Here is a 21221-nt window from a genome sequence, read left to right as displayed (position 1 = left end):
AAATGTGAATTGAATGTAGGAGAATATAACACAATAGATCTGGTAGAAGAAAATATAAAGAAAAAACCAACCAGTCTTTTTCTACCACCATCTCTGAAATGCAAAAGAAAGCTCATAGTTCTAGCCATCACTCTGGTTGTAATTCCGATAGTGTATATGCAAAGTTTCAGATGGATAACTTAAAGTATGACTGAATTACAAGTCTTTTAGTGTGAAGTCCCCAGGTACATTTGGGCAAATCGTGAAGGAGACATTTGTATTCATTTTCCATTTTTCTGCAAGAATATTGTCAAATCTTTATTCTTGGACTTTGATTTAGCTTTTCCAGTATTAGTAGACATATTATAAGTTCAACATTAGCAAAACAACCAGTTTTCATAACTTCATAACTCTGAATACCCTTATAATTTTGTCCAAAATGAAAAGGCATGCTGTCATACAAGGTTAGTAGCCACATAATTTGACATGTACATGGTTTCCGGATACTCCCGTAAAGCCCAGCTCATTGGCTATCTAGCTAGTTTTGTTTGACCCCAATTGGTGCTTATTTGGCAAAGATACAGTCGTTCAAGTGATGGCTGCCCGCGTCATCGGCGTGCCATGAAGGTTGTCGCTCTCTGACCAAATATGGTGTCCTATAGGATATACTACACGCCTAATGAAATCGTGAAGTCTTGTGACCTTCTAGGATATCTGAGGAATAGATTCAAACGTGATTTGTCTCGTTGAAACAACGTTTAGGGTGAGATTTTCAGATTTCTTTCTTTGCAAATTGAACGAGAGGAAATACAAAACGATCGTGCATGCTATATGGACCACTTTAGGATATGAAACATTATTTTATCTAACAAAACGACACTTCATGTTATCTCTGGGAATATAAGCTTTCAGCTGATATAAGACACTTATATGTACCGCCATTTGTTGTTTCTCTAAAAATCTGCGATCTTGACATAAGATCTTGACATTCAGTGTGTATTGTATCACTTCACTTTCGTTGGGTGACAGTCAGCAGAGACATAGTCTATAAGTGACAAAAAAATGCCCAAAATTTAAGAATGCCTGTATTTGTATTTATTATGGATCCCCATTAGATGCTGCACTCTTCCTAGGGTCCAGCAAAATTAAGGCAGTTTATACAATTTTAAAAACATTACAATACTTTCACAACACACTGTGTTCCCTCAGGCTCCTACTCCACCACTACCACATATCTACAATACTAAATCCATGTGTATGTTATTGTGTGTGTATGCATGTGTCTGTGCCGCTTCTCAGTCCCATCAGGCATTGGATGGAGACAAACACAAATTAAGACAGCAAATTGACACAATTGTAATAGGTTTTTATTTACTAAGGATATTAACACATTACATGCTACAGAAAATAAAAGCTAAAATGTGAACTTCAAATAATAGTGTTATATCACAATGGAACATCTTAAAATCAATTATTTATATTTTCACCCACTCCTGTCCTCTTCAAAAGAAAAGGGATGGCACGAAAGGAAAATTGTAATTGGGATAGGGAAATATCATGTAATGGAATTACGCTGAGATTTTACTTTAAAAATGTTTACCAAACAAAAGTTAATTTCAAAGTTTAACCATACAAACTCTATGCACAATGACTACTACCAAAAAATATTTACAGGAAAAACTGCAGATAGTTTTTCCAGTAAATGTTATTTTTTGGTTTGTAATTTACTGTTCAAATTGTTCAAATTAGTCATTGTGCATAGTTGTATGGTTTGTTATTAAACTTAAAAATAAAATGTTTTTTTGTTTGGCATAACATTTCTTTATTTTTTTAAACCAGAGTCTCAGCGTAATTCAGTTTCTGTGGAATTACCTACAAAAATACAGGAGGATGAAAACAGTTGATGATGAGGCATAAAAAACAATCATCAGTAACAGAGGCAATATAAGAGATAAGGTGCAGAAAAGGGATTCAACGTTGAAAAATGTGAAAGGACACCATTTTAAAAATCACTCATTAAAATCCAAGTATTCGTTGGTCCAAGGGCGAAAGTTGCTTCACCTGACTGGCCTATACTCCACTAGACAAAACAGTATCATATGATCATGGCCTTCTATGAAATGGAGACAGTCTCTTCAAGGCAAGCCTGAGATGGTTGGATGACAGACGGGTGTCACTGGATGCAACATGCAAGTACAAACAGACACAACATGACCTGGCTCAACTGGCAACACATTGCAGAATGGTGTTGGTGGGAAATATTCGAGAACATTTGAGCAATGTTAACCAAACAAAGTACAACAACTTCTTACACTATGAACATAATGGTAAAATACATACCCATCAGTGCCATACCAGAGGACAACATTAAAAAGCCAAAGACCAACAGAAAGCACATCAATTATTTGTTTCCTTTCAAGAAATCCAAACAGTATTGACAACAGAGTTGAAGAAAACTAGAAAGGGAAAATTAGAGGTGTCAGGTACATGTCCACAGCACCCTTCCCAATCTGCAGTATTGACTTAAACAAATCATTCAAAGTTATGCAATAGGAGAACTCGGTCAGGCAGTTTAATGTCATATTTTCAGTTTGAGTTTGTCATTCATTTATTTGTGTAAATCTCTGTCATTGCTAAATACAGATTGCATAATTTCTAATTCATTAAAACATATAGAAATATTATTTAACCCGGGCAACACGAGTCTGGTTGTGGTCGGGTTCAGTAGGGAGAAAACAAAACAGTGAAACTGGGAGGTAGCCTACTACCTGAACTTGACCAGTAAGAACTGTTTGTTTTACCCCCTTCGCAAAACATTTTGCTACTTTGTACCCTACTGAACACAACCCTGGTGCTTTCTGTAGTGTGTCATAGTTCAATCATCCTCTTGCCTTACTACTCCTCCTGTCACTGAACTCTGTTTATATCACATACAGAGCATAAAACCATTCAAACTTTTACAGACACATTTTAACTGTTCATTGTCTCGTAAATACAACACAAGTTATGCAGATTGCCCTCAGTGCTGCCTTCAATAGAGCAAACGGTAGTGTCTTTGTAAACTTTAACATAGAAAACATCTACACAGGGTTTGTAATTAATATTCTAACTCTTAGCATTATTAAAAAGTCTTGCAGCTTCATAGACATGGACTTGGAAGGAACGTGGGTTCTTACACTGTTGGGAAAGTTGAGCAACTATGCACATTTACACAATAATACCACAGGGTATAGAGTGTTTGGACTATAATTGTTCGGTTGGCAAAAAAAAAAGGAAATAAAATCTACCAATATTTCCACAAAAATACAGATGAACTGCGCCTGGCACTTCAGGTCATGTTATTTTCCTATTTCGGAAAGACAATTAACATCAATTAAAACAATTCAGACGAGGTAGAAGGGACAAAATAAACAGATCCTCCCCAAATGACGATGATTGGCCTAAAACACTCACATGTGCCTTCGATTGGTCAATATACCTACCCATGTTACTATGATCGATGTGCCTTTCACCCACACAGTCCTTTAGCAATGTAGTGTAATCATCTGACGAGGACGTTTAGCATACTGCGGTGTATCTGGCACGCCAGCGGCTGGATGTGTCATAACTGTGCCCAGAGGGTAGGTACTGGGTGAGAGGATGATAGATTGGCACGAAAGGGAGACACTAGGGAAATTAACGTGGTCATGTTCAGTCGGGAGGAAAGGTTTTGAAACGGGGAGGTACTACCCAAACTTGTCCGATAAGAAACATTCAATATCGTTTTCTGTTGCATAACTTTTTAAAACACTTTCAACATGGTGCCCTACTGAATACAACCCAGACCTAACTTCGAGCTCCCAGTTGAAACGTAGCTGACAGAAACAATGAATTCAGTCAACTTAAGAACGTGTATGTATATTTACTCTGTTTGCTACGACCACGTGGGAGGAAAACGAGGGGAGACACCAAAGGATTAAGGCTTTCTGTCCAGTGTGACAATGTGAACTTATGCATCACAGTGCTGGGAACTAAGTCTGCATCATTTCAAATGTGACGTTAACAGGTTCCATCTGCCAAAAGGCCTTTATGTACTAAAACACAACTGTAATCTGTAGGTGCCTCTAATGTCTTTAGCATAGGGGAGGTCCGGGAGGAAATGGATCAGACCATGTAACAAATGACAGGTGGAGGAGACTGACAGGATGGGAGAGGAGGGGACTTGGCAAATCAAAGTAAGAGGAGAGAGGGCGGTGTTGGTATATTTACATTTTTCTGTCATTGTCTGGCCACTGTATACCCTCCTTATATGACCAAAAACAATGAGGCGGACTGGACAAAGGCCCGATACCTGACAGTCCTAAGGAATGTCTCCCCTTCCTCCCCAGACAGTCATCATAGTGTTTCAGATAGACGCATAACAGTGACCACACAAAGCGTGAGGGTTTGTTCACACACAGGGCAAAAAAAAAAAAAACATTTAAACATAATATTTAGCATGTAATGATATATATACAGTGCCAGTCAGAAGTTGACACCTACTCATTCAAGGGTTTTTATTTTTACTATTTTCTACATTGTAGAATAATAGTGTAGACATCAAAACTATAAAAGAACATAGTAACCAATCATGTAGTAACCAAAACAGTGGTAAACAAATCAAAATATATTTTATATTCAAGATTCTTCAAAGTAGCCACCCTTTGCCTTGATAGCTTTGCACACTCTTGGCATTCTCTCAACCAGTTTCATGAGGCAGTCACCTGGAGTGCATTTCAATTAACAGGTGTGCCTTATTAAAAGTTAATTTGTGGAAATACTTTCCTTCTTAATGAGTTTGAGCCAATCAGTTGTGTTGTGACAAGGTAGGGTTGGTATACAGAAGATAGCCCTATTTGGTAAAAGACCAAGTCCATATTATGGCAAGAACAGCTCAAATAAGCATAGAGAAACTACAGTCCATCATTAATTTAAGACATTAAGGTCAGTCAATCTGGAAAATTTCAAGAACATAGAAAGTTTCAAAGCAGTCGCAAAAACGCTGTCTTTTTGAGACGCAGAGTAGGTGAACAGATGATCTTGGCGTGTGTGGTTCCCACCGTGAAGCATGGAGAAGGAGCTGTGATGGTGCGGGGGTGCTTTGCTGGTGACACTGTCTGTGATTTATTTAGGATTCAAGGTGCACTTAACCAGCATGGCTACCACAGCATTCTGCAGCGATACGCCATCCCATCTGGTTTACACTTTGTGGGACTATCATTTGTTTTTCAACAGGACAATGACCCAACACACCTCCAGGCTGTGTACGGGCAATTTGACCAATAGGGAGAGTGATGGAGTGCTGCATCAGATAACCTGGCCTCCACAATCACCCAACCTCAACCCAATTGAGATGGTTTGGGATGAGTCGGACCGCAGAGTGAAGGAAAAGCAGGCAACGTGGGAACTCCTTCAAGACTGTTGAAAAAGCATTCCAGGTGAAGCTGGTTGAGAGAATGCCAAGAGTGTTCAAGCTGGCATCAAGGCAAAGGGTGGCTATTTGAAGAATGTGAAATATAAAATATATTTTATTTGTTTAACACGTTTTTGGTTACTACATGATTCCTTGTGTGTTATTTCATAGTTTTGATGTCTCATTATTATTCTACAATGTAGAAAATAGTAAAAATAAAGAAACTCTTGAATGAGTAGGTGTGTCCAAACTTTTGACTGGTACTAATATATATATATATCTGCCCAAAGAAAGGAAACGTCAATAGTGTCTTAATAGGGCATTGTGCCACCATGAGCCAGAACAGCCTCAATGTGCCTTGCCATAGATTATACACGTTTCTGGATGGAACTCTATTGGAGGGATGTGACACCATTCCATGGGAAATTCCATCATTTGGTGTTTTGTTGGTGGTCTCAAGCGCCACTCCAGAATCTCGCATAAGTGTACAATTGGGTTGAGATCTGGTGACAGATGGCCACATCATATGGTTTACATCGTTTTCATGCTCATCGAACCATTCAGTGACCATTAATGCCCTGTGGATGGGGGCATAGCCATGTTAGCCAAAACAATGGGCAACCGGGCCTGCCCAGCATTTTATACATGACCCTAAGCATGTTGGGATGTTAATTGCTTAGGAATTGCTGAGGAACCGCACCTGTGTGAAAGCACCTGCTTTCAATATACTTTGTATCCATCATTTACTCAAGTGTTTCCTTTCTTTTGGCAGTTGCTGTACCTGTCATAATTCTATCATAATATTTTTCATTTCAGTACAAAAAGAGGACTTGGGGGTTTGTAGCAGAGAGGGGCTGGGTTAGAGCCCCTGTGGTGAGTAGTGGAGTGGTAACTCCTGCAGTCTGTGAGTCGGTTTCAGTCGCAGTGAGCACCTGTCTCCACAAGAGGGAGTCAAAATTAGGAGCCAGGGTGGCTACTCCTCTCACTGCCAAGTTCACAGTCCGTTACTACAAAAGGGTGAGTCTGTGAGAGAAGCCACATATACACAAGTATCTGAATTGTGTGCGTGTAGAGGAGGATTTCGTGGATAACATGGGAGAGGGGTCATAAACGCTGCTGTGTGTCGTGTATCAGGGCTTCAATACTGGGGTGGAAGTGTAAACTCTATTCTGTGTGTGTATGTGAAGGGAGGGGAGTGTACTCCAGCCCCATTGGCAACAACAGCTGCTGAGTTGCAACTCCAGCCCATATATCCTGTGTGCTCTTTCTATCATTTGTGAGAAACAAATCACAGAGGGATTTTGTGAAGTGAGGAGTGAGACTGAGTGTGTCTCTCAGCTCTCATCCTCAGGGTGTTGGTGGTCCAGAAGCCGGACGTGCGTGAAGGGAAAGTGGCCATGCTTGCCCTTGCACTCGCCCTCCCACTGGCCGTTCACGTTGATCTTGGTCACTTTTACCATGTCTCCGACCTGCAGAAACACACACAGGTTAGAATATAGAGATATATTGGAAAGAAACAAGACCTTCAGAGGTCTGTAATGTGTGGCTCATAAAAAGCCCTTATTGGTGTTCTATAATTACTCCTTTAAAGTAGCCTAATCAATCAACTATAATCTCTAACCCAGGTCAGTTTCCACTTCAAATACACTCAGGGATGGGATTGACCCAAACCCTGTAAGCGAAATAATAAGCTATAGTCCTACTAAGCCTGTGTTACACACTACACCCATGCCCCATCTATAATCTCCATGCTGCTTCACTTTCTGCAGTGCAAATACATGGGTGCATCCCAAATGGCACCCTGGCCTATTCCTTACATAGTGCAGAACCTTTAACCCAAAAGCATTTCACTTCATAGGGAATCAGGTGCCATTTGGGACTTGTTCCTCTCATGACATACAGTATACCAGTGGGTGTGTTTCTTCACAGGAACGCTCTTTACCAACCGTGAGATTGCAACCTTTGCTCAGGAATTGCCATTTGTACTGTACGACTCAAATACAACAAAAATCAAGGGAAAACTATGCATGGACCCATTATGTATGTTATTATTGTGTGTATTTGCACGTGCGTATGTTCGAGTGTGCCTGCCTGCATTTGCATATGTATGCATACAGACAAGAGTAAGCAATTGCAGCAGCACCTCTCAGAGCAGAGAAAAGAAAACAGAAAAGAGGGAGAGAGCACCATAGACGGGTGGAGAACAGGGGGACAGAGGAAAGTGAAGAAAGGGGGCGAACCAATACCTCCAAGGCGAGGGCCGTCTTGTCGTAGGCGTTGGGCACCCTCTTCTGAATGGCACGGGCGTAGACAGGCCCATTCTGCAGGTTGGGCAGGGGTGTATTGCCCACAGGCTGGGCATACTGGCCCGGCTCCCCCAGAGGTGGGGGCAGCTGGGGAGCTGCTCCGTCGGTAGCGCTGGCTCCAACACCTGCCGGTACTCCGCCTACTCCTCCTGCCCCGCCAGGCCTCCCTGCCGCCGGAGCCACCAAGGAGTTGGGCGAGGCAGGCCGGTACTTCTCCACGTAGGGCACGGGAATCATGCCGACACGGCCCTCTTGGTTGGCCGCGTTCCACCACTGCTCCTCAGGCTTCTCCAGCACGCGCAGCACGTCGCCCTTGCGGAAGGGCAGGTCCTCCTCGTCGTTGCCAGGGAAGTCGAAGAGGGCGCGAACAAACTCTGCCTCCTGTAGGGCACCGCCTGATGCAGAGGCGGCACAGCTCACGAAGCCTGCATGCTTGGCCTTGCTGATGGGCTCGATCAGAGTGGTGGTGTCCAGGTAGTGGATCTTGTAGAACTCCAGCAGGGCGGGTAGGGCGTCAAACTCCTGATCCCCGATGCGGAACCGTGGGGGGGCCAGACCTGGCGGGCGAGGCAGGGGGAAAGGATGGAGCAGTTTGTTATGTCATGCTATTACCCCGGCTGATCTAACAACGCATGGTGGACCAAAGGGTGATTTTCCCTTCTGCCTCAATGGCAGTGTTGTACTAAATGAAGGTCTGACATTGATGCAATTCATTTTGTTGAAACTGTTTATGTAAACCTGATGTTGGCTTAGGTCTCATGCTTTTATAGAGTTATCCCAAGCTGAGGTGACCTCCTGCTGTTGCCTACCCTATTCTGGAGAAAACCACTCTCCTGTGTCATGACGTTGGCCTGGGGGGTAGGTTTATGACAGTCATAAATACCTCTTCCCCCCCCTTTTCCTCTCTGTACCCTACTGATGTTACATTTGCAAAACCCTTGGTTAACATAGAGATTCTGGGAACATCAGAAGGTGGGGGGAATGAACTATATTCTGGTAATCCGACCAATGGAACAAATGCGGTGGTACTTAATGAATATGATGTCAGTTCGGTTGTCATCTGATACACTCTCATCAATGATAAGATGACAAACTTTACAGTGGAAAGTCTACACATCAGAGTTATCGGATTCATATGGAATTGTTGTTAAATTTAAATGGTTGAATATGAAATTATTCGTGATGGGATGAAATGTGATTTTAGCTTCTAAAATGTGAGATTTGGGTTTTCATAAGATAGGGCTCTGCTCAATCAGTGGCCCACCCCTGTGAAGGGACATGGGCTATAAAACGTTTCAAACACGCCCTCCTCTCCCTTCCTATATAAAACCCTTAACGACAATATAACCTGCTGTTCCAAGGACATGAGGACAACGGTCCGATGTTAGAATGGTTCAGATAATAACTACAGAACGAAGCCAACATCAGCGTGAGCTTTGGCTGCGAATGGTATGAACTCTGAACTCTTATTCACTACAGAAGTGATACCTCCTAGCCGTTGAGTTAGCAACAGCCGCTGCAAATGAGCGTTAGGAAGGAACAGAGAGTATCCCGTCTATCATCCAACGACGTTACTACAACGTATTCAATTTAGAGACATTCTTCAAAAGGACAAAGGACTCGGTTGGGCAACACGGCCTTCCATCTACCATCAACCTACCGAAGTGCAGCTCAGAGTAAATATTTATTGCATTTTCCTTTTCCAAATGGGCGGTAATTTAGAATGCATAAGATACTATATTTATGATAGCACAGCTTCGCCCTTTGTTCCTCAGTCTTCCCGCTCTTTCACTCAAACCCAGCCCCTTTTCTTTTGTGTAACAAGCTGTCATATCTGTTCCGCCCGCTAGGGACCTTTTCCTTTATGACGTCATTTGTAATCAAGTTATGATTTAATTGTGTAATTCTGTGTGATTAGTTAGGTATTGAGTAAATAAATAATTAAAGCCAATTTTGTATTGCTGGTTCAACTTGTTAGCCAGGGTTCGTGCAGATAACCAAGAATTTACAACTTTCAGATGAGACTGAATTAAGATGACAGTTAATATTGACTGCTATTGATGTAAAATATTACCAGGTCTTTAAGAGTTTATTCGGAAGATAACAGCTCTATAAATATTATTTTGTGGTGCCCGACTCTCTAGTTACTTGGGCGGTAGTGTAGCCTAGTGGTTAGAGCATTGGTCCGAAAGGTTGCAAGTTCAAATCCATAAGCTGACAAGGTACAAATCTGTCGTTCTGCCCTTGAACAAGGCAGTTAACCCACTGTTCTTAGGCCGTCATTGAAAATAAGAATATGTTCTTAACTGACCTGCCTAGGTAAATAAAGGTAAAATATAAATAAATTACATTTACACGATTAGCTCAATAAACTAATATTAATTACAGAGAAATTATTTTACAGAACAGCATGTCATATCACTTAATCCGACATAGCCAAAGACACGACACCCGGAAGAGCCTCACAGCTAAAAAAAGATTCTGACAATGAAGCCTTAACAAAAAATGTGTCTCAAGTCAAGTCAAGCTGAAATAGTTAGTATTTAAGTCTCCCACGTCTTCACATACAGCATGCATACGCTCCCAGTCACAATTTCTTTGCAAGTTTATTCAGAAAAACAAATCTGTTTAAGGGGGTCGTCGTCATAATACATTTCAATGCCACCCACAGTGTCTGGGTCTAAGAAGACACAGGCCTACTCATTCAATAGTTTTATTAAATTTCAAAGCATAGCTAATCGTCACACCATTGTCTTCCGATAAGTGGCATCATTTTAACGTGATACGCAGTTGCCATCTGTATTACAAATCGTGGAACTAATCTCTGAAAAACATGATTTTGCTCATCCGCTTCCACTAGTTCCTAAATCACTCCACTATGATACACTGGGCTGGCTACTACGGCAAACCATGCTCGACGAGCTGTGCAAACTTCCTCCAGTTAGAAGCTTACTTCTAGCTTGTTTGAATGGCCATTGTGGTAGCTCATTTGCAAGCTTGCCGATTAAGTTCTATGGCACTAAAGTTATGGGACTGTTCTCAGAAATCACATGTATCTGACAGCTGGTACTGTGCCTCGCTACTGTAACATTTAGCCAGTACCATAACATCGCAGATTGAACAGTGAACTAGTCACGGCAGAACAGAAACTGCATTATCATTAAAACATGAACTGTGCTATTAGCTGGAATTTCACTACAGTGGATAGCTACAGCGCCTTCAGAAATTATTCACAACTTTTTCCACATGTTGTTGTGTTACAGCGTTTTGTCACTGTCAAAGTGAAAAAGAAGGCTGTTCAGAACAAAAATATCCCAAAACATGCATCCTGTTTGCAACAAGGCACTAAAGTAATACTGCAATAAAAGTGGCAAAGCAAAAAACTCTGTATTCAGGACAAAAAGTTATGTTTAGGGCAAATCCAATACAACACATTACTGAGTACCACTCTCTATGGTTTCCCAGCTCGTCACAGGTGCACCTCAGCCACGCTCAAGGTACTAAACGGTATCATAACCGCCAACGATAAAAGACAGTACTGTGCAGCTGTCTTCATCGACCTGGCCAAGGCTTTCTACTCTGTCAATCACCATATTCAGACTTAATAGCATTGGTTTCTCAAATGACTGCCTCGCCTGGTTCACCAACTACTTCGCAGACAGAGTCCAGTGTGTTAAATCGGAGGGCCTGTTGTCCGGACCTCTGGCAGTCTCTATGGGGGTACCACAGGGTTCAATTCTCGGGTCGACTCTTCTCTGTATAAATCAATGATGTCGCTCTTGCTGCTGGTGATTCTCTGATCCACCTCTATGCAGATGACACCACTCTGTATACATCTGGCCCTTCTTTGGACACGGTGTTAACTAACCTGCAAACGAGCTTTGATGCCATACAACACTCCTTCCATGGCCTCCAACTGCTCTAAAACGCTAGTAAAACCAAATGCATGCTTTTCAACCGTTCACTGCCCGCACCCGTCTGCCCGACTAGCATAACTACCCTGGACGGTTCTGACATAGGTATTTGTAGTTGTCCACATATTCTAGGTGTCTGGCTAGACTGTAAACTCTCCTTCCAGACTCATTAAACATCTTCAATCCAAAATTAAATCTAGAATCGGCTTTCTATTTCGCAACAAAGCATCCTTCACTCACGCCGCCAAACTTACCCTAGTAAAACTGACTATCCTACCGATCCTCGACTTCGGCGATGTCATCTACAAAATGGCTTACAATACTCTACTCAGCAAATTGGATGCAGTCTATCACAGTGCCATCCGTTTTGTTACCAAAGCCCCTTAAACCACCCACAACTGCGACCTGTATGCTCTAGTCAACTGGCCCTCGCTACATATTTGTCACCAGACCCAATGGCTCCAGGTCATCTATAAGTCTATGCTAGGTAAAGCTCTGACTTATCTCAGCTCACTGGTCACGATAACAACTCCCTCCTGTAGCACGCGCTCTGCTATTTTCTGCTCTTTTGCATACCAGTAGCTCTACTTGCACATCATCTGTTCATTTATCACTCCAGTGTTAATCTGCTAAATTGTAATTACTTCGCTACTATGGCCTATTTATTGCCTTCCTCCTCACGCCATTTGCACACACTGTATATAGACGTTTTCCCTATTGTGTTATTGACTGTACGCTTGTTTATTCCATGTGTAACTCTGTGTTATTGTTTGTGTTGCACTGCTTTGCTTTATCTTGGCCAGGTCGCAGTCGTATATGAGAACTTGTTCTCAACTAGCTTACCTGGTTAAATAAAGGTGAAATATTATTAATATTTTTTAAATAAATATTTTCAAGCACAGTCATGTTATGGTTATGCTTGTAATCATTAAGGACTGGGGAGTTAAATCTATTGCAAGAATTGAAAATGGTTGTCTAGCATTGATCAACAACCAAATTGACCGAGCTTCAAGAATTTTGAAAATAATAAATGTGCAAATATTGTATAATCCAGGTGTTTAAAGCTCTTGGGGACTTAACGAGAAAGCCTTACAGCTGTAAATCGCCACCAAAGGTGGTTATAACCTTTGGCGATGAATACTTGAGTAAATGAGATATTTATGCATTTAATTTTCAATATATTTGGTAACATTAATAAAAACGTGTTCACTGTCATTATGGGGTATTGTGTGATGGGCGAGAAAAAAATATTTAATCCATTTTGAATTCAGGCTGTAACATGTGGAATAAGTCAAAGGTTATGAATACTTTCTGAAGGCCCTGTAGGCTAGAGGGAGTATTCAGCATGGAGTGTGTGAACTGGCGTTGCATCCCTTTGAGGCTGATTCAGCTAGCAAGCACAATAGCTTCTAGCTAATTGTCGCGCACATTTCAAAATTCACAAATACTGTTCCAACAACCACTAAACTCCGTAAAATCAAGTAGTTAAGACATGCTCGGGAATAAAACGTCAAATTAGCTATGGATTTTTCATTTTTGGTAGGATTAATTCAGACAAATGTTCAAAAACGCACAAAAAGCTTTTTTCTCATTTTATTTTCTCATGCAGAAATGTATCTACTTCCCTGTTAGTGAGCATTTCTCCTTTGTAAAGATAATCAATCCACCTGATAGGTGTGGCATATCAAGAATATGATGATACAGTAGAGGTCGACCGACTGTTTTTCAACGCCGATACCTATACCGATTATTGGAGGACCAAAAAGCCGATACCGATTAATCTGATCATTTTTTAAAAATGTATTTATTTATTTATTTGTAATAATGACAATTACAACAATACTGAATGAATTTTTTTATTTTAACTTAATATAATACATCAATCAAATCAATTTAGCCTTAAATAAATAATGAAACATGTTCAATTTGGTTTAAATAATGCAAAAACAAAGTGTTGGAGAAGTAAAAGTGCAATATGTGTCATGTAAAAAAGCTAACGTTTAAGTTCCTTGCTCAGAACATATGAAACCTGGTTTTTCCTTTTAACATGATTCTTCAATATTCCCAGTTTAGACGTCTTAGGTTGTAGTTATTATAGGACTATTTCATATACCTTTGACTATTGAATGTTCTTGTAGGCACTTTAGTATTGCCAGTGTAACAGTATAGCTTCCGTCCCTCTCTCCTCGCCCCTACCTAGGCTTGAACCAGGAACACATCAACAACAGCCACCCTCGAAGCATCGTTACCCATCGCTCCACAAAAGCTGCGGCCCTTGCAGAGCAAGGGGAACAACTTCTCCAATTCTCAGAGCGAGAGATGTTTGAAACGGTATTAGCGCGCACCCCGCTAACTAGCTAGCCATTTCACATCGGTTACACCAGCCTAATCTCAGGAGTTGATAGGCTTGAAGTCATAAACAGTGCAATGCTTGAAGCATTGCGAAGAGCTGCTGGCAAACGCACAAAAGTGCTGTTTGAATGAATGCTTACGAGCCTGCTGCTGCCTACCATGCTCAGTCAGACTGCTCTATCAAATATCTAATCATAGACTTAATTATAACATAACAACACACAGAAATACAAGCCTTAGGTCATTAATATGGTCAAATCCGGAAACTATAATTTCGAAAACAAAACGTTTATTTTTTCAGTGAAATACGGAACCGTTCCGTATTTTATCTAATGGGTGGCATCCATAAGTCTAAATATTCCTGTTACATTACACAACCTTCAATGTTATGTCATAATGACGTAAAATTCTGGCAAATTAGTTCGCAACGAGCCAGGCGGCCCAAACTGTTACATATTCCCTGACTCTGCGTGCAATGAACCTAAGAAGTGACACAATTTCCCTAGTTTTATATTTTTATTTTACCTTTATTCAACTAGGCAAGTCAGTTAAGAACAAATTCTTATTTTCAATGACGGCCTAGGAACAGTGGGTTTTGTTAGGAAGAAATAGTCTTCACAGTTCACAACGAGCCTGGCGGCCCAAACTGCTGCATTTACCCTGACTCTGTTGCACAGAATGCAAGAGAAGTGACAATTTCCCTAGCTAAAAGAAATTCATGTTAGCAGGCAATATTAACTAAATATGCAGGTTTAAAAATATATACTTGTCTATTGATTTTAAAGAAAGGCATTGATGTTTATGGTTAGGTACACATTGGTGCAACGACTTTTTCTGCAAATGCGCTTGTTATATCATCACCCGTTTGGAGAAGTAGGCTGTGATTCAATGATAAATTAACAGGCACCGCATAGATTATATGCAACGCAGGACAAGCTAGATAAACTAGTAATATCATCAACCATGTGTAGTTAACTAGTGATTATGTTAAAAATGATTGTTTTTTTATAAGATATGTTTAATGCTAGCTCGCACCTTACATTGGCTCCTTGCTGCACTCGCATAACAGGTAGTCAGCCTGCCACGCAGTCTCCTCGTGGAGTGCAATGTAATCGGCCATGATCGGTGTCCAAAAATATTGATTACCGATTGTTATGAAAACTTGAAATTGGCCCTAATTAATCAGCCATTCCGATTAATCGGTCGACCTCTATTATACAGCATTTTACATTAGAGGTGCACCTTGTGCTGGGGACAAAAGGCCACTAAAATGTGCAGCACAACACAATGCCACAGATGTCTCAAGTTGAGGGCACATGCAATTGACATGCTGACTGCAGGAATGTCCACCAGAGCTGTTGCCAGAGAATTTTATGTTAATTTATCTACCATAAGTCGCCTCCGTCGTTTTAGAGAACTTAGCAGTACGTCCAACCTGCCTCACAACCGCAGAACACATGTAACCATGCCAGCCCAGGACCTCCACTTCTTCACCTCCATCGTCTGAGACCAGCCACCCAGACAGCTGATGGAACTGAGAAGTATTTCTGTCTGTAATAAAGCCCTTTTGTGGGGAAAAACTCATTCTGATTGGATGGGCCTGGCTTCCTAATGGCTACGCCCATGCTCAGTCATGTGTCATAGATTAGGCCCTAATGAATTTATTTCAATTGACTGATTTCCTTATATGAACTGTACCTCAGTAAAATCATTGAAATTGTTGCGTTAATATTTTGGTTTAGTATAGCTAAATTACGTGGTTAGCTTCTTCCATAATCAAGCTTCTATTGGTAACAGCAGATAATTCCCTCCTGGATCAAGAGACTTGCTGTCTAATATTGGTTTTCTGCATGCAGCATTTTTTAGTTACTTGTATAACTTTGAGCTGGGATGTCTGTCCTGCAAATACTTTAGGTCAGAGACTGTATAAAATGTTATCAATTACCCTCGTTAGCATTCTCTATGGGATTGTACATGTACTTGTTAGCATTGCTAACCTTCGGATGAAAAAGGCTCAGTTGAAAATAGCGCCCCTTGTATTGGGTATGAAGGTATAACAATCTGGATATCGCCAAAGCTTTATCATATCAGTGTTTGCGAGTTATCAGAGATATCAGCCGCATGTCCAGATGGGATGCGCTAATTTCAAAGTTGCATATTCGAGTCGCATCAGGGAGACTTTTTGCACGTCACTAACCCTAACCATAAACATAATCCTTATATGTTACATGAATTATTCTAACCTGCTGCGTAAAGTCACTTCTGATATTGGCAGCATCCCATCTGTCAGTGCAGATGGTCGTTACGATATCAGAATGAGGTAACATAAGAACTGAGCCTGTGTAAAAATAAATAAATAAAACAGGGCAGGAACACAGGCATTCCACACACACCATTCGGAATAGTCATCCTCCAATTGTGACAGCATGTCCATTCATTCACAGGATCAGCCCAACCCACTCCTTTCACTCCGTCTACCAGGTTCTTACTAAACAGAAAGTACCTAAAACTCCAGCTGACAAAACTAAAACAGACCTTTGGAAACGCACTATTACAGTTTTTGTTTTAAACAGCCACCACCAGTCTTATATACAGTATGTAGTTCACTAAGCACACGCTAGCTACATGACCACCACAGCTAACGACGTAACGTGAGGGTTGCTTCCGTTACAACATAATAATACAGTATATTCAGTCCTTAGCAAACATCAGTAGACATCTAACTAACGTTAACTAGATGTCCATAGCTTAGCCAGAGTGTTTAAACAAATAGCTTCGGTCTTTGGTTTAGCTTAGCTAACTAGCTATGTCTGTCTGGTGTAACGTTAGCGAGCTAGCCAGCTAACTATCTTACCTGATCCAGATTGCCGGTTGTTGCTGATGCTGTTAATTATATAATGTGAGACTTTTGAGTTTTCTGAGACGGATAGCACGTAGTCCCCAGGACTGGTAATCGAGTCCCTGACTAGGAACACGCCATGTCTCTGACCCTGCAAGAGAGAAACCGCCTCCTGTCGGCTCAACCTTCCCCAGTACCAGCTAGCACGGTCCTCGGCATCAAAATTCCCGGCCATGGCTCCAAATCCACTCCGAGTATCCAAGGCCTTCCCCTCGCCTCTCCCTATTCGCAATCGGGATTCAACTCATACAAAAACTTTGGTTCACTAAGGAACACGCTCCGGGAAAAAAACATGGCATCGATACCGCTTTAAACCGTTACATCTATGTACATTTCACAGACTCCCACGAAACAATACAGTTAACCCCTTAATTAAGAATTAATTGTGGCAACCAGAAATCTATAATTTATTTGTCAAGGCGTTTTAAAATAAATCTCTTAAGTAATTTGCAATATAAAACTCAGAGGCTGAAATGGCGGATCTTTGGGGAAAGATTGACCTCATCCACCGGATGTAATGAGGTGTAGCTAGTCATGATGGAGCATGTCATGATGGGCATCACATTCATCCATTTTGAGAAGGTCGAGAAATAATATTGATTAATCAATGATCAAAAGTTCACCTCTGACTTCAACTCATCTGGTTGCTTGTTAAATATTAGACTACCTGGTTATTTAGCAAGGACTGCAGAATTTTGTTCTTGATGAATATAAGTAAAGTCTATGCAGCTTCAACAATTTGACACTAGATGTCACTCAAATGCCACTTAAATGTATTTACATTTGACATTTCTGTCATTTAGCAGGCGGTCTTATGCAGAGCGACTTACAGTTAATAAGTCATTCATCTTAAGTTAGCTAGGTGGGACAAACACATATCTCAGTCATAGTAAGTACATTTTTCCTCAAAAAGTACTTATCAGCAAAGTCAGTGCTAGAGGGGAAACGACTCAAGTGCTAGTGTTAGTTCATGCTGTGGGATTATTTAAGGTATTCTTTGAATAGTTACGGTTTCAGATGTTTTTGGAATGGAATAAATGGAACAGAGTCAAACATGTGGTTTCCATATGTTTGATACCTTTCCAGTTATTCCATCCAAGCCATTAAAATGAGCCTGTCCTCCTATAACACCTCCCACCAGAACAGAAACCTCGTACGGTAAAAGTTGAATACCCCTGTTGTAAAGCATGAACCTGCAGGATAAAGCCACTGCTTTGATGTTTTCAGAGAATGACAGGATGTTGTCTAGGGTCACGTCAAGGTTTATATACTCTGTGCCCCGGGAGGAAGAGCAGCTCCGTCTTGTGGAGGTTGAGCTTGAGGTGGTGGGCCAACAACCAAGCTGAGATATCTGCCAGGCATGCAGGGATGCGTCGTCACCTGGGTGGCAGAAGGGGGAATGAAGAAAAGTAGTTGAGTGTCATCCGCATAGCAATGATAGGAGAGACCATGTGAGGATATGATGGCGCCTAGTGACTTGGTTTATAGAGCGAAGAGGAGAGGGCCTAGAACCGAGCCCTGTGGGACACCAGTAGCCAGAGTACGTGGTGCACACACAGATCCTCTCCACATCACCTGGTAGGAGTGGCCCGCCAGGTGGGATGCAATCAAAGAGTGTGCAGAGCCGGAGACGACCAGCCCTGAGAGGGTTGAGAGGAGGCAGCGTATAGAGGAGAGCGAGCCAGCTTTGGCAGTGCGGAGAGCCTCCATGACAGAGGAGAGCAGTCTCAGTTGAGTGATCTATCTTGAAGCCGAGGGAAGATGTAAGGGGGAATCAAAATCATGCAGCCAGATACTGAAAAGTTTTTTTTAAGTTACCTACTAGGTTAGGATAGCAGTCATTATTACATCCATATTATTACATATTATTATTACATCCATAATTAACAAGTAGTTATTTCATGTTACTTGTGTAATGTCATAAGGGCATTAATTAATGATATTCTACACATTGCTCTGTGAGTCTTTGACATCAGACTCTCTCAACTGCCATCTCAATGGACAAAAAATGTGATGTCTCAATTCCTCGAAAAGAGATGGATTAGTTATTTTGAGGTAACATGGTGACACTTATGACAACATTTTGCACACATTTAAACTTTTACAAACATTCCTGTGTTTTTAATATATTTTTAAAGATATCATAAGTAGAAAATCATCATCTGTCCCATCTATAAACTATCTTCCTAAATGTATTTGTATATTTTCCAAGTAGAACAAAAGCTATTGAAACTTGCTGGATTTTATAGGCTGGTTTCACAGACACAGATGAAGCTTTGTCCAGGGCCCGTATCCTCAAAGAGTGGATACCCTCAGAGTAGGAATGCTGATCAAGGGTCTGTCCATATAATCTTAATCATAATAATAATAATTACATTTCTATAGCGCTCTGCATAAGATCTCAAAGCGCTTCAACAGCAAAAAACAAATAAGCAATATATCATAACAGGTCAACCAATAGAGGCAGAGTCTTTGAAAGCTGCATCCTCCGAAGATGGGGAGGGTCAGTTCATGGCTTGAGCAGAGAGAGCTGGTCAGAGGATGGTAAATGATGGTGATTGAGTCTGCTGATGATGTTGTAGAGGGCAAGTCTGGGAACCAACGTGAGTCTTAGAGCCACTGGACTTCTCCTCTTCCATTCTATGTAGCACCCACTTGGGTGATGCCTCAGCAGCTCTGGGCGCCAGAAAACTCACCACACAAAGTGAGTGGTGAATCGTGGGCAGTCATCCTCACTACCAGCCCTCTGCCTCAGCACTGCTGTATTCCTCTCTCTCCCATTCCTCTCGCGTTTCAGCCTACTCCTCAAATTATGTTCTCAGAAGATCAGGAATTGGCAGCCAGGTGAAACTGTGTCCAGATGCATTTTTTCAAACAAAAACATTAGCCAGCTAGCAAGCCATGACAAAAGTGTTAACCTGTTAGTCAATCTGAAAATCTGTGTCTCAAAAACATCAGATATATGCTATGAAAACTCAATGTTAAACAGACCTGCTGTTTTCAAGCCTCTAGAGACAGCAAGAGCGGTAGAGATACTCTCAATGATCGGCTATGAAAAGCTAACTGACATTTACTCCTGAGGTGCTGACCTGTTGCACCCTCAACAACTACTGTGATTATTATTATTTGACAATGCTGGTCATTTATGAACATTTGAACATCTTGCCATTTTCTGTTATAATCTCCACCCGGCATAGTCAGATGAGGACTGGCCACCCCTCATAGCCTGGTTCCTCTCTAGATTTCTTCCTAGGTTTTGGCCTTTCTAAAGAGTTTTTTGTAGCCACCGTGCTTATACATCTGCATTGCTTGCTGTTTGGGGTTTTAAGCTGGGTTTCTATACAGCACTTTGAGATATCAGCTGATCTAAGAAGGTCTATATAAATACTTCTGATTTGAATTTGATTTGAATGTTATCAAAAACAAAGAAGCGGATTAAAAATCAGCAATTAAAAACACCTACAAAATAACAAAATATGTACACATTAACATGAGTTCTGTGCTTATGCTGCTACTAGGGCACCATGCAAACTATATAACAGCTATTATTATCTAAAAGGCTAAACTGATCTTAGATCAGCATTCCTACTCTTAGATGCTTTGTGGATACAGACCAGGATTAAAAAACCTTCTCATTGGAGATTCTCCATTGAAAGTTTTGTAATCCAGAGCTTTGTTCGAATACCCATACTAACATACTGTATACTACATACTTAATGAGTATATACTACATACTATGTAATATTAGTTCATTTTAATGTACTGTAAACAAACAGTATCCTTTCAGTTGAGCATACTAGCTCTTTGCCAGTCTACCGGAACTTGATGCTGTTGCTAACCTCTTGTTAGCTAGTTAGTATAACCAATTACAAAATTGTGTTCTTAAATTCAATCTGAAGTGCCAAATTCTGCTCGTAAATTCAGACCCAGCTAGCACAGTGGATCTAGGCCGATTCCAGCAGAGATTCGGGGCACTAGGCTGAGAGTCAGACTCCGCCGAAGGTATGTGGCCCGAGTCTGGGCCACCTTCGGCAGTATTACTTATAGCTAGGATGCGGGGATTGGGCTCTGGCTGATTCCAGTGTGAGTTATCTGGTCCAAATGTATTACTTGAGGCTCAGCCAACTGGGGCTACTCACTGGCAGATGATTACACTGGCTGCTTTATATAACTAACATTCCATTATTTATTTTTCCTTATTTTCTCATTGTTTCTGTAATCAACAAAATACAATTAACAATTAAATGAAATTCTTTAAGAGTCCTGTGTAGTATTTAAGTATTTTGATACTACGTGCAAGACAATTGATAAGCATCAAAAACTTTGGAGATGGAGCCTCC

General features: G+C 41.1%; 1 protein-coding gene across 1 annotated transcript; it reads right to left on the bottom strand.

The window, feature by feature from the left end:
* Positions 1-1328: 1328 nt before the first annotated feature.
* Positions 1329-17372, bottom strand: LOC135548885 (adapter molecule crk-like). Its single transcript, XM_064978946.1, has 3 exons — positions 16837-17372; positions 7657-8273; positions 1329-6879 (listed from the first exon to the last, which is right to left on the bottom strand). Exons 1-3 carry the CDS (start codon positions 17054-17056, stop codon positions 6745-6747), a joined length of 972 nt encoding a protein of 323 aa, XP_064835018.1. The 5' UTR covers positions 17057-17372; the 3' UTR covers positions 1329-6744.
* Between the last annotated feature and the right edge of the window lie 3849 nt (positions 17373-21221).

The sequence above is a fragment of the Oncorhynchus masou genome, chromosome 11, assembly GCF_036934945.1.
Source record: "Oncorhynchus masou masou isolate Uvic2021 chromosome 11, UVic_Omas_1.1, whole genome shotgun sequence".
Taxonomy (NCBI): domain Eukaryota; kingdom Metazoa; phylum Chordata; class Actinopteri; order Salmoniformes; family Salmonidae; genus Oncorhynchus; species Oncorhynchus masou.
Note: the sequence above shows the minus strand (reverse complement) of the source record. Positions and strands in the feature narration are given on the sequence as shown.